The 15,269-nt window shown below is 40.4% G+C and overlaps 1 protein-coding gene across 5 annotated transcripts in view; it reads left to right on the top strand.

Moving 5' to 3' along the window:
* The window catches only part of cacna1bb (calcium channel, voltage-dependent, N type, alpha 1B subunit, b), a 146,871-nt gene that overhangs the window by 43,739 nt on the left and 87,863 nt on the right, over window positions 1-15,269 (top strand). For all 5 annotated transcript variants that reach the window (XM_029515533.1, XM_029515532.1, XM_029515531.1 and 2 more), the window contains 2 exons: window positions 12,297-12,388; window positions 12,629-12,781. In XM_029515533.1, the coding sequence (XP_029371393.1) occupies window positions 12,297-12,388; window positions 12,629-12,781 (245 nt within the window). The remainder of the gene's footprint in view (window positions 1-12,296; window positions 12,389-12,628; window positions 12,782-15,269) is intronic.

The raw sequence follows: 15,269 nt of genomic DNA, 5'->3' as shown, positions 1-15,269 counted from the left end.
TCAAATAAAGCCCCCAAAGAAATTAAGCTGAAAAAATATATTGCAATCAATATGGCAATCATAACAGTGAGAAAACAAAAAACAGACTCCGGGGTTTCTGCATCTGTAGCTGTTTATGACTGACAGCAGATATCTACCTTTGGAAGGCTTTCATCACCAGTCATAATGAATTAATCACCAGGAAATGATTACCTGAATAAAGTCAAAGTTAGGATCACAATATTGTGTTCCAATATCAGCTTGTTTAATCTATCCACTTAAATATGCAACTGGAGCCAGTTATGATCCACTTGGGGCCTTTCAGTTTAACTATCATTACGTGTTAGATTCTTTGATATAAGATAAGATAGCCTTTATTGCCATTATATAGCATCTGTACAACAAAATTTTGGGGACAACACTGAAGGTGCATTAAAAGAGATAAGAAACAACAAACAGTGCAGTGCAGTCCTGACAGCCCTGTTTTTAAGTCCGTTTGTCCTGCTTTTGAGGCTCCTGTACCTCTTTCCAGGGTGGAGGGGGTTGCTGGTGATCCTCTCTGCTCTGGAGAGGCTTCGGGAGCTGGCAATGTCTTCCAGGGAGGGCAGAGAGCAGCTGATTGCCTTTTCAGCTGACCTGATCACCCTCTGCAGCTTTCTGCTCTCAGCTGCTGCGCAGCCAGCATACCAGACAGTGATGGAATATGCCAGCACACTCTCAATGGTGGAGCGGTAGAAGGTCACCAGCAGCTTCTCATCCAGCTTGCTCCTTCTGAGTATTCTCAGGGGGTGGAGTCTCTGCTGGGCCTTCTTCATCACTGTTGACGTGTGTGCCGGCCAGGAGATTATATATAAGTTATTATTAAAGCATTAATTACGCTTCATATACATAAATCAATGTTTTCCTGGGAATAATATCCATATTGAAGTATTCCATGCAGCAGGGTTTACCTCACTGCCATGTTCATTCCCAGTGCAGACATGTCTGACATCTGTACTGGGCCCATCTTGGCACCCTGTTACCGACCTGTAATTCATGTTCGCCTTATTATTGACTACACAGCCTTTGTGTGTTATAGGCAGGAAGTTGTAATCTTAAAAATATAATTCAACAGTCCATATAATTATTTTAGCTTCAGTAAGTGAGATATTGTTTTATACTATTACTCAGGAGGAAGACCCCAATTTGAGTCAGATGTTACAAACCTAAAACTAAAATTTTAGTTGAAATGGAAGTTAGAAATAAAACTTACATTTCGGTGTTTGTTGTGCTGTGGTGTCTCGGTGGGTGAAGTCTGTGGGGGCCCCAGGCAACAAAACACATGGAATCCCACAAAAGCACAGTCAAGTGCACTTAACAGTGTTTTTATGAATTGCTTGATGAGGTTTAGAACTGTCATTGCAAAATCTGCCAGTCTAAGGGCCCATTAGGGACCTCTTTCCACCTTGGGGCCCTAAGCTTTTGCCTGGATGGCCTCTCCTGATGGTGCTGATGGTAATTCCCACAAGCTAGTACACATGAACTGTGACTTCTCTTTTAGAAAAAAATCTTGATATCTGGTGAATCCTCCTGCACAAGATGTGGACGTACATCTACGATATGCAGCACGACAAAGAATGTTTTAAGCAATATCTTTGCCGTCTGGGTTTATATTAATCTTACTTTTTTTATTAATGTTTGTGTCTACTGCTCTTGTCTCTCTGTCTCTGGTACTGTAGACACTGTAGACAGCTAAGGTTTGCTCACTTCTTCTCTGACTGTAAGAATACACTGTGCAGGCAGAATGGAGGCAGATAGGAAAACATTGCTTTTCATGAAGGTCCACATTCATCAAATCCCTGAGGCTCCAATTCCAGCGCTATACCTCAAGACCTATACAATGACTTGTCTACTCATGCAATGAATTTATGCCATAAAAGTCATGTCTATGCAGCTTTTTTACAGGATCAGCTGAGCAGGCTGGGCCTTTTTGCGTCCCCAAACATAAATCACAGTACATGTTGTCAGGATGTCTCCTTGGGCACTTGATAACAATAACTCTCAAAAAGAGCAAATATTGTCCTCCATGTTGCTCAGTGGCTGGATTATGTACCAGTTGAACTACTTTTGCCCTAACACATGTAATACTGTCTATAATGATGAATTATAATATTTTAACATCAAATTGTGTTCCCTAATATGTGCACGCCACAACACAGATTGCCATGCTTTTCCCCATTTGCTGTGTTTTGGTAAATGTGCACCAAATCCCCTTTTTTCAATTGTGGCCGATTGCCATGTCCAAAAACTGTACAACACACTCCGCTGTGACTCTAGCTCCCTGCGTGTATGTTGTGCATCTGCTTCCTGTATGGATCCAGGTGTGATGACAGCTGATATGATCTGCAGTGCTTGTACTGGAACACCTGCACTGCATTTGTGTGTGTGTGTGTGTGTGTGTGTGTTTACGTGTACAATTTTTTTCCAGCAACACATCCTGGTTTTTGGGGATTTTAAAGTTAAGTTCAACTGTAGCTGTCTTCCAATTCCATACAATACACTAAAAATCACAATGTATTGTATTTTATACTGAGCCTCACTTAACAATCTATTTTTTAAGCTTGCTTTTAACGAAAAATAAATATATCTAGACTTGTGATGGCAGATGTCAAACTGTCACAGTGACACCCAGCTACATAAGGACAAAGCGTTGGACCCAGTAATTGGCCAGTAGTTGGTGCTGTAGCCCCACAACAAGAAGGTCAGGGGTTCGCTTCCCGACCTGGGGCCTTTCTGTGCAGGAGTTTACATGTTCTCTCCTCCCAAAGACGTCATGTTTGTGTTAACTGGTGACTCTAAATTATTTGTAGGTCTGAGTGTGCCTGTGAGTGGTTGTTGGTCTCTGTCTGTCTCTGTATGATGGACGGGCGACCTGTTCAGGGTGTACCCCGCCCTCAGGATTGGCTCCAGCACCCCCTGCGACCCGGAAACAGATAAAAGGTAGAAGATGAAAATTTGTTTTGAATCAGTAACCACAGCTGTGTAAACTTCTAAATATCAGTGTAAGCCTCTGTGACGTTCTTCATTCGGTTATTACTGCTACATTCAGTCACTCACAATTTCATTTTCAATGAGCTGTAAGGCAAAAGCAGCATTTACAAAATGATCAAATAAATGTAAGGAGAGAGTGATGAAAAAAAGCCAATAATCGATGAGTGATGTCATCCCCTCATCAACCTGGGATTTACAAATAATCACGAACATGATTAGAAGAGGACTGAAAGTGAGAGGGTTTCACTTCATCCTCTGACTGTGACTTGTTTGTGAAGCTGATTTGTTTTACTCTCTGTGCTCTCAGGATGTCATTATCAGCCACAGCGGGCCATTTTCTGCCGCCTACAACAAAAAAAAAAGCTCTCTTATGCTGATCCATGCTTCCTGTTCAACAGACAGTCAGATTCTTCTTGTATCTAAAAGTCTGAATATTTCCCTCAGCATTTGCTGAATTTGCTGAAGACTGAATTTGACTTGCTTACAGTACTCCTTACCTAATTGACTTGAATTAAGCAGGTGGCCAGCAGTGAGACTCCAAATTGTTTCTTCTGCTGTCAGGTGGTTGAAAGATTATGTGTTATTCAGGTTTAAAGGTTCCCTTTGGACTTTTCTTTTCAGACTAATTGTTTATTTATCTGTCTCCATGAATCATGAACAAGTTTGAACCTACACTTTTAATATCCATATTTCCCTGAAGGTCATTTTCACCTTGTGTATGTCCCCTGAATTCTCTCCTGTGAGCACGTTCATATTTCAGTCCAAAGCATACCTTTAATTTCGTGACAGAATAGACACAAGAGTGTCTCTGGATTAGAGTGACCGCAGTTGAAATGATCACAGCTTTAGCTGAATGACTTCTACAGTAATATCAACACAGACAGATTCAGATTTAATTTGCTATACAAATTGGTGGTCCTACTTGGATGCTTTTTTGGCAGGAACATTTGCTGCGCCTTCTTTGCCATAGCTGCTGATGGATTGGTGGAGCTTCAGGCTGCTGCTGGGGTCAGTGCTCCTCTCTGTTACAGCCCGTTTTTACCTCATTAAGACAAGTACTATCAGCCGCTGGTTCTGGTCTGGTTGTCGGAGGTTCGTCTTCAGATCAGGTCTCTGAATATTAACAATTTGATAGACTTTTCATTTTCAATCAGACCTCAAGGTTTTGATGTTGTCTTGTAAAATCCAAATCAGAAGAGTAGATGGCACACAACTGGCAGATATATTTTTCGGGTTTAGAGAGGGAAGCTTAGCTAAGATGTTTTTTGTGGTCATTTATCATCAGGTGGAGCTCAGGCTATGGGGCTACCCAGGAGCATGCACAAAACCCTCTGAGGGGTATAAGCGAAAATTACAAAATGCGCCGACCATAGAGGCATTGGTTGAGCTGCTACCCTCACATGTCTGTACTCTCCTCACTCTAACTCCTACTCGCATACTTCAGCACCCACAGTATCTGTGAGGAAAGAAACCATGGCTCTCTGCTCTGATTTCAGTTAACTAATCTATTCATCCACCCATGGGCATTATACACGGATTGATTACTGGCTGATTAATGATTGCTGTAGTTGGTAACTGACTGATTGACTTTATTTTATTGGTTTATAATGGGAGTAACCTTATTGCGATTCTGACTGTTTCCTGGGCTCACAATCAGCAATTGCTCCATTGTTGAATACTGAGTGGATTTTTATGTCTTGGTTTATGATTCTTTCACATTCAGTTTGAAAGTTCATTCTTCACTATAGAAAAAGTGCACTTTTTTAAAAGGAGGGGAAAGAAAGGAACAAGTGGCAACTTCTTTTCCACAGCTTAAAATAAAAATAATGGCGCATGCACATTTGTAAAGTAGTGGGAAGTATACCTTATTTACTTTCAACTTCTGAAAGGTTGTTACTGTCAATTATGTTGTTTTTCTCAGCAAAATCCTCTGTATTTAAAAACAGCATCCATTTCATCAAATATGCAGAAATGTTACCTGTAGAGGGTTGGGATAGAATATATAGAAAATTACTGCTCCTGTAGATGAATTCATCACAAGACAACACCGAGTCACAGCATTAAGTGAAACACAATCTCTTTCTCAGCTGTTTTCGACTGTGACAGAAAAGAGTGATTGTCAAGTCTCGGCTGATTACAGTTATACTTCCTCATCTGGGAATGTTGTTTTCAGTCTTTTTCACTTGTTTATGAGTCAAATAAGGAGTAGGCTTGTGTGTGTGTGTGTGCACTTCCAAGTGTTAATTTAGAACTACGGTGCTAAAACCGCAACCATTTTTGATGATAAGCGGCTTTGGCAGCCACGACGGGTTCATGAGTACCGCCTTCTGTCCTCATGAGCAATGTGGAAAATGCTTGCTCTTCTGACTCCATCACAGCTGTACACTCACATAGTATAATGTCATTGCAATACAACCCAGCACCCACACACACATACACTGCAATTTCTGCTCATAAAACAGGATGTGACATGCTAAAGCCTGTTTCATGAGTGGTTATCTTGTTTCCTATTGGATGAGATGGATGAAATCATGTCTAATTGGCAAGAAATGGTCTGTGTGTTTTTCTTAAATGTATGCAGTTTTTTGTGAGTGTGTGTACTCACAATAAGTTAGGGATATTGTTATTTACATGAGTGCTTTTCCTATTTGGTTTGAATATTAATGAAATAAGTAAAGTACATTTTTTGGGGTAATAAATATTAAACTCATGAAAATGGTGCTTCTTCTCATTTATTATTAGCAATATCAAAGGGAACTTTTACTTATTTCTTTAAAATTCAGACCAAATAGGAAAAGCACTCATGTAAATAACAATATCCCTAACTTATTGTGAGTAGTGTATATATCTGGTTGCACATTATGTATAAGAAGTAAAACAGAAATATTTGAGCAAGTGGTGTTTTTATCACTGACAGGTTTTGAGAAAGACACAGGGGTGCAGAAATAGCCTGACCAGACTGTAGTAGTGGTTGATTGTGATAAAATCACCCGTTCCTGAAATTTTCGATTTACTGCACAGCTAGCAGCTTTTTGTGTCCTTCCAGTGTTAGAAGAGACTTGAAGGCAGGGCTTGTCAAATGCAGCAGGTAACAATTTAATCAGAATTATCCACAGCTGTTTCAGTTTCTTACACATTATAGTGTGGCATCCTGAGCAGCACGGTGGCATAGTGCTTAGCACTGTTGCCTCACAATAAGAAGGTCGCGGGTTCGCCTTTCTGTGCGGAGTGTGCATGTTGTCCCCGTGCCTGGGTTAGGGCTAGGGTCACCCCCCACTGGCCAAAGACATCATGTTTGGGTTAATTGGTGACTCTAAGTTGTCCGTATGTGTGAATGCGAGTGGTTGTTGGTCTTTGTCTGTCTCTGTGTGTTGGCCCTGTGATGGACTGGTGACCTCACCAGGGTGACCCCGCCCTCACCCAGTGTGAGCAGGGGTTGGCTCCAACACCCCGTGACTCGGAAACAGATAAGTGGTTGAAGATGGGTGAATAAATGATATCCTGGTATAAATATCTCTCAGCAACAAACGTTGAGTTGTTTTAAAATCATACTTGGAGTACAAGGGGCTGGTGAGAGAAATTTCCAAGCAAAAGAAAACTTTAGTGTGTCTGACTAATTATTTTCACGTTTGCTTCCAAAAGGTTTAAAAAGATTCCTGCATAGATGATAGCTTGTTCAGATTTCATTTTCACCCCTCATTCCTTTTTCAGCATAGAAATGCCAGGGAGTCAAAATATTCACCAGCTGGTTCAAGGGAGCAGAGAGACAGGTGGAGGAGCAGACAGACAGAATGTGACCAGCTGGTACTGTTCAGACAGACAGTTATTAAGTCAGGTTGTCAGCACCATGTTCTCTTGTCTGTCCTCTGGGAGCCACAGTTGCCTCTTACACACACATCCTAAATGTGTGAAAAACTCAATCACAGCCCGCGGACCCCAGCTGGGGAGGGTCGCAGTAATTAAACCACATCAGTCAGCCTCACGAGGAAGTGGAAAGTCTCCATTTTTCTCAGCAACATCTCCGTGTTCAACTCCACCTCTGCTTCTTTCTCAGATGTTCTGTTTCTTTTCCCATCTCTTTCTTCACGCAGGACAGAACTTGGGTTGCAAATTTGCACCTTTCCTAAAATGTGGTTCCCTTATCTCGACGCTCACAAACTAGCTGTCACCAAACAGCACTGACATTAGCTGTGACATTTTGTTTCAGCCCACTTGTTGGCCAACAGTTTACCATCCTATAGCAACATTAGAGATATATCGGGAGACTTTTTTCTGCCTGCCTCATGAATCCAATTCCAATATTCATTTACACAGGAATTGATTTTGTCCCCAGTTCTTGAAAAAACATATTTAGCTGCTAGACATTCCGCTTTGTTCAGCAGCTAGTTGCTGTTAATGTGTGTCTGTCATGTCTGGTTTGCAGAGAACAGCTGCTGGAAACAAGATTCAGCAGGAGCAGTGAGATTGAACCTGACTGAACAATGAATCAAAACGATGAACTGAAAAAGGCCTTCAAAGCACCGCATACTTGCAGAGGTGTTGATCATTTTCCTTGGGCTAACTACTGCAAGTGACCCCTTTCACATCACATTCGCCTATTTGAATTGTGTAGGTTTAATTTCTGCCACAGGCATAAAGTTGTTGCTTCATTGGCTGTTTCACAGTTCCGTTCATGTTTATGGATGCTCATCCGTTGAAGTGTAACCAGGAGGAAGGGAAGTAATTTAGCTTTACAAGCTAAAGAACATGATTATGAGTCACACAGTCACATTTCTTGCATGATTTTTTTTTTTTTTTTCTTATAGAGTAGAAGTATGCGCTCCTTTTTATGGCTTTTGATGGACTGCATGAATCACTCTGATCACTGTTTTGCGCTGCCATTGTCCTTTCAAGGTTAATTTAGTTCAGGTTGTATTTGTATTCCAGTGATAAAGGCTGAATCACAGGATCCTGAGACAGAAGTGGCGAACAGGAAGTGGGTGCTCCGCTCATGAACATGTGCACCTACGACTTTAGTAGAAACAATGTGGATTTTCTTTTAATCTTTTTGGTCTTTTAAATGTGTCTTTGGAGATTAATTTGTTTATTTACCTTTGGGGCGTGACTCTAACTTTAACATACATGATAGCTGCATGCTATAACACAGCCCTGTGTGTGTTGTGTGTGCGTGAGCAAGTGACAGACGATAGCATCACCCTCTGTATTTCCTGTGCCAGTGGCTGGCGCCCACAAGGATATATTGTGGTGATGATAAAAGCATATTAAAACTCATAGCTTCTTCTTCTGCTTGCTCCCAGCCCAACCGTCTGTCTACACAGTCATCAAATCATCCCTTCACAGGCAAATGCGCACGCACGCACGTACGCACACACACACACACACACACACACACACACACACACACACACACACACACAGAGATACATGTATGCACTTAGCAGAACAAAGTGAGTTATTGATTGTGGAGGGCATTAAAATAGCACAGAGGGATGATTCATGTTTTTATATCCACTCTTCATTTTGTGTCTTCAGGTAACATAGGCTTTATTTACTAGATCAAAGATAGATTATTCTTGTGTGCTTCAGTTGTGTTCATTAGCGCCACACAGAGCACTAACAGTTACTTGGATTATCATTTCATGTGTTGTAATTGCTTGCAGATACAGTACAGGCTTGCAGATATAGCTTGGCAATTGGCTGTGGCAAAGTGACACCAATAGTTTCAAGGACGTTGCTGGGGTAAATACTATGGACAATCTGGGTGGTTAAAATAGTCTATAATGTGGTTTCCATGGTAATTGGGTATGGTTACAAGTACGTATTGCATGATCATTAGGGTGAATTCTCCTATTATCGTGACAGTAACAGTGGTTTAAGAAGCAGCGGCAGTGAGTCATAAAATGGACCATTAGGAGAAATATTGAATTTCCATGTTCGAATTAAGCGAGATCAAGAGTGAGACTCTTCAAAGATAAAAGAAATTAAAGATTGTGAGGAGTTGGAATTGATGCCGCTAAATCCCAGAAATAACAGCAGCGCTATTTACTCCTTCTATCTGAAAATAACAGAAACCACTAATGACTGTAGCCTGCAAAAGTTTGTGTGAGTCTGGCTCACATTATGAGCTGTCGCTATGTTAGCCTGAACAAGCTAAGCCTTTGTAAACAGTGTGTTTAGAGTGTTTTTACAACACATACAAGCTGTTGCAATTCACAGACAACAATGGAAACATGTCAGGGCACGAGTATGTTTTCATACTAAATTCAATGGAGATCTGGATGTTTAAGAGCTGGTGTCTTCTGCGACACAAAAATCAGCATTCTGGCTGATTGTTGTCCGTAACCTGGACTGACGAGCTGTGTCGAATACAATACATCCCCATTCAGTGTAGTTTATGTATTTTTCCCACATGTCCCTGTGACCTATTACTGAACTTGCACATTCTGTTGTCCTTCCATCTGTTGTTATTGTTTACTGTGTCTGCCTCCTTCTTTTCTTTGAATGTGATGTCATATTAGATGATTTGTGGGTTTATCTTAACGCTGCAGTCTTGTCAGCTTTGTTTAGTGCCCAAAACACTCACGGGACCTTTGGTTCGGTTAAACTACCTGTACCATCACATTTTCAGAACTTTGGTAACAAGATATTGTTTTTTGTGACATCTATTAATCAAAATGTAACATTGAGCAGCTTTTTCAGTTGGTAATTTCATGGACTTCTCACACCCCCCATGAACCTGACGGATAAGCAATGACCTTTTGTTGCCTGTGCAGGTACACAGTGGGGACATTGATATTTTTGCTGAATGGTGGTTGGACTGATAAATATTCAGATATCTTTTTTTTATTATTGTGTTGCTTCAGTCTTTGGGTTTTTTGGGGGGGATAAAACTGCTGCTCTGGTCCACGAGAGCTCATCCTGGTCATTTATAGGCCATTTATGTGAAGTTTCTCTGTTGCCTTCCCACCATGTGACATGTTTTGTGTATTAACACCGGGACCTACATTTCCTACACATTTCCACAATGAGCACCAAACTCATCTGCTCGCGCTGCAGTTTTGAACTTAAATCAGTACAAATAACAGAAATCAATGGTGATATCAGATGGAGACAGCGTTGATATGAGCAGCACCATAGATGAGACAGTCTCAGTTTGAATGTAGTCTTTTGAGGTGATTGTAGGAAATGTGGTGCATGTACATGCTGACGTGCTGGCATTACTGTATGAGTAGAGAGTGCTATTGAGGTTTTAGTCAACACGCAGTCTCGCCGGCTTCATCCTTACTCCGTCTTTTACACAGTCCCTTTGCTCCAGTCTCTCTCTTTGTGGTCGCCCAGACTCTCCCTGCATATATATATTAATTTGGTCCTCCCACATGGAGCTGAAAATGATAGAAACCATAAATAAGAATCATAATTTGCAAATGGGAATAGTAATGAGAAAAATCATCTGTAAATCCATCACAGTCAGAGAAGTTGATCAGCTGCAAAGCCTGAACATGAACTATGAATAAAACAATATATTCCTCATTACAGAACAGACATTTTCATCCCAGCAGACTGATTTCGCCCATAATCATAATTCCCATGGAGCACAGATGTGCTTTACCGGTTACCATGCCAACTGGTTACCCAAAGAGTAATAAGCAGCTTTTCGTTTTTACTGCTTTTTTTCTGATGATTTCTTTGATTTCTTTGAGTTAGTCCTCACTGTACCTCCCTTTACATAAAAGCCTGATGTCCCTGATGATTTACTCCCAGCTTTAGGGCTTCCCATGGTGCTTATCTGAGGAGGTTTAAAACAGATCTGTTTGGGATGTTACAGACAATAAAATTTCTAATCCATAAAAAACTACACATCATGAATACAGTTTACAGTAAACCAAACATGGGCTGGAAGTTCCTTTCTGGGTTAGTTGACTTTGTCTTTGCTTCCTCAGTACTGGTTCAAGACCTCTGAGGAGAAGCTACATCACCTCCTATTTCCAGCAAATGAACTGTTCCACTTGCAATTCAGATTGTCAGGATTGTTTCCGTTCAGTCATTTCTTTCAAGAAACTGTTGAAAGATAAACTGATGTGCCAACATTGCCCCATAACCAAAGACAGAAAGCAGTTTTCAGTCGTGTTGGAAAACAAAATGTTGTGAGGATTGTTTTTGCTTCCTTTAAAGTCTTATCAATGTCATCTCTGCTAAAATCCTCAATCCATGAAACCAGCTCTGTGTAGGCATGTGTCTCAGATTCCAGATCAAATTGATACTCTTTACACAGTTTGTCCACTTCTTTCCAGTCTTTACAGTAATTCTCATTTTCTTATTCCTCCTACTCTCGTCTTGTTGAACTCTCCCCTGCATGAAGTGTCTCTCTCTCTCTTCCTCTCGTTTTCTCTCTTGCTCTTTCTCCTTAGCCTAGAGCATGTTTTTTTTGTGTGTGTTTCAGTGGAGCACTTAAGTCTCCCCCTCTGTGTACAGCCTGTAATGAGGGCTGCCAGCTGTGGCTCAATGGCCACTCCACACACACACACACACACACACACACACAGGACCAGCTACAGTCAGTCCCCACTTGTGGGTAAAAGCAGAGATAAACAGCACATGATGTAATCAGTTACATATGCTCCCAACCTATAGATTGTGAGTGTGTGTGTGTGTGTGTGTGTATGTGTGTGTTTCTATATGTGGGAGAAGAATAGAATATGCAGTGAGTGGTGCGAAAATGTATTTCTCTGTTTTAGATCATCATGAAGTGAATGAATGAATGTATGCTTTTGTAAGGAAAAACCTAAAGCAAAGTCAAGACGTCTCTCTGGTGTCTGGGAGACTATCACTAGATTCTGAAAATGTATCGAGAAAAAAAAGTGATTAACCATTCATGAAAAATAATTGTTAGTTGCAGTGGAGTTGATGTTTCTTAGGTTTCCCAGGAAAGTGCAGCCCCTCTTAATCTTATCATTGTGTCAGTGCGTGATTAATACACATATCTAGCAAGTCACGGGAAAACAATCAGCAATGAATTGGGAATAGTAATGCACTTTTTACAGTTTCCACACAAAATAATCAAGAGAAGCCATAATGAAAATGAGAGCCCCAGTACCAGCCAAGCAGCAATCATGATATCACTGATAATATTCAGCAATCTACATCAACTATTTCTTGTCATTGGTCAAGTTCCACTCTCTCATAAGGATTTGTTCAGCAGTGTATTTAATTCAACGAGCTGTATATATCAGTTTTAACAGTAAAATGTCATCGTAGTGTGATGTTGCATTGTTTGTGTGTGTTTACAGAATCTTGGCGACAGTGGGTTCAGACTTTGACCTGAGAACACTGCGGGCGGTGAGAGTGCTGAGACCCCTGAAGCTCGTGTCAGGAATCCCCAGTAAGTCACTCTACCAACTAACGTTTCATCACATGAAACATTTTTTAAAGTGTCCTGTAAATAACACCCACTATATGATGCGAAATAGCCTTTCGTTATCATGTAAAGTTGTCTTTTAGATGATAAAGTTTCAATGAAACATTTGATGAGTTACTGTAACTGATGGCCTAAACAACAAAAATGGGAACCAGGTTCTAACGCCCAGCCCGGATCCTTTGCCTTCCTCTTTCTGTCCCTCAGGTCTTCAGGTGGTGTTGAAGTCTATAATGAAAGCCATGGTTCCTCTACTGCAGATCGGACTGCTTCTCTTCTTTGCCATTGTCATGTTTGCCATCATCGGGGTGGAGTTTTACATGGGCAAATTCCACACCACCTGCTTCAAGGTCGACACCGGTAAGAGCAACAGCTTCGCTGTGGAGTGTGTTTGTTCGACTGCACCGATTATGAGTGAATGCCAGGAGAACTTTTTTTTTTTTTACTTTCAGCTGTATTTTATATTCATGAGTTCTGTATGTTTGCATAGCATGATTAGTTGCACATTTGTAGCATTGGCAGCCATGTGCTTAGGTCAACATAGCAAGTACATACCAAACTTTTAGATTTATATTACATTTTTTGCAGTTTGATTTTGATGACTTGACTGAAATGTTTAGTCGGTTTATAGTCTGGTTGATTGATAGTTAATGCTGATGAACCTTACCTCCTGATCAAATGGTAACTCGGATGGCGTTAATGAGGTTGCAGTTCACTGGCTCTATCTTTCTCCCACATCAGTATCAGTGAACCAGCAATAAAACCTGAAAAGGCATTCTTTGCTGTATGAGTGGAAGCGAAGAACTGCCATTATACTTCTGTGGTTTTCTTTTCTTTTCTTTATGTCCTTATGCAGCCTCCAGACTGCTTCTGTTTTTCATTCCAAGTTTCATATTCTGTATGTTTGTTCAGCAGTCTAATCTTAGAAGCTCTGCAATAAGAGCTATACTATATCTGAAATGTTTGGAAGCTCTTGTGTTTTCTTTTATTTATTTATTTATTTATTTTTTTACCTCAAATCACTGAAAAAAACTTCAGAAAAAGATACACAGTGCTAAATGGCTTACTGTCTACAGGAATGACATATACCAACGTTGCTTCCAAGTTGAAGATTCTTATACATAGACCTTCACCTAGAGGAGATGCAATCTAAATAGCACAATCAGTAATGGTTAGCTTTAATGTTTCATTTGCTGTACATGCAAATTTGCTGGCATAGTATCATTTCGAATGAAAAGTATAGTAATATAGAGTTATTTTAATGCAGTAATTATAGACACAATGAACAGTCAGTTTCTTTGACTGAAATTGCTAATTGTGTTATAATTATATAACAGTGTGAAATAATAATTATTATGAGAAGCCTTTATTACCCCTCCATTGTTGTCAAATAACACAAAGGTGTCAATTGAGGGTTACTGGCTGGCCCAGCTGTAAAATCTGTGTATGTGTCTAAACCCTGTCAGGGTGAGCCTGTTAAGGTACAGTTCATGTGTTACTGAGTTATTTCAGTCAGACACAGCAGATGTTGATTCAACTGAGCAGCGCTGTTAACAACGTTGTATATGACCCCTGCTGTGTTGGTTTTTAATTTGTTAAATATCTTCACACACAGATTCTGTCAGTGCAACATGAACCATAATTTCAGTTGAGGTGATTATTTTTGCTTTCCTTTTTTTTTTTTTACTTATTTTTGCTTGATCTGGTACCAAACATACTGTACCTTTTATGTCTGTAGAAATCATGGACGTCTCTTGGAAAAACATCTATAACTAGCAAAGTTAGAATGCTGCCAGAAGACTCAAGTTCAAAGTAGAGGGCAGAAGTTCAGTCTAAGGTGTTCTTGGAAATCTCTGTGATAAAAAAGCTATGCAATATATTTTAAGTCCCTGACCTGATATTTAATTTGACCAAATTCAATTATATTATTTCGTTTAAACTGCAAGGCTAGGTAAAATCATCAGTCCCTTGTTACATTTTTCACTTATTTTAGAAGAAAATAGACAAAATAATCTGTAACTGTAAATGAAATAATTTCATTAAGGAATTGCCGGCAGGAAAAGAAAATGGGACGATGCTCCCATGTTATCCTGACACTGAGCCTGGCTGACACAGCACCTGTCAGTAAGAAGGAAAGGATGCATCTCACTAGAGTGACAGAGAGATGTTGGCTGTGCAGTCTGGCCCTGTAGATCATCGTTAAAACTTGGCACAGCCTGTGATTGAGCCACTTCCCCCTCATGAAATGCTGGCTGCACAAGGCATCTGTTATACTCAGCACATTATTCCTTATTCTGATCCCCATCTGCTGACATATGTGCCAGCACATACTTTAAACAAAGTCTTGGCCTCCTCCATGTTCTCTGGTGCTTCATCATGTCTTTGTCATAAGCCTGAGAACTGATGCGCATAGATTGTTGGACTCATCTTGGTTAGTTCGACCACACCCGCACATTGACAACTAAACATTTTCCTTCTGTCTTGGCCAGTGATTGTTTAAAAAAGATTCTGACCTTCTGTGCGAACTCTCATTTGGAACTTCGGTGTAAGTGATTACACACTGACTTTGATGTCTCAGTGCAGGAGTTAAATTTAACATTACAAGTTTGGCAATTGGAAAATTTTGGAAACGTGATAGTGGAAAAAACGTGACCTCTGCTATATACGTTGTTGCCAACCACATTGTCTGCTGTTACATGCTTTTGACATTCATCAGTACAGTCTCGTTTTAAAATTATGTGCACCATAGCTGAGTGATAAGGGCACGTACCACATGGGTGTGAATGCACTACCCAGGCAGACATAGGTAAGGGTGATGTTCCATTCTTTAACTCTTGACTATTCTGCT

This window comes from Echeneis naucrates, chromosome 12 (assembly GCF_900963305.1).
Source record: "Echeneis naucrates chromosome 12, fEcheNa1.1, whole genome shotgun sequence".
Taxonomy (NCBI): Eukaryota; Metazoa; Chordata; class Actinopteri; order Carangiformes; family Echeneidae; genus Echeneis; species Echeneis naucrates.
The sequence above is the reverse complement of the archived record's forward strand: the minus strand, read 5'-3'. Positions and strand labels throughout refer to the sequence as shown.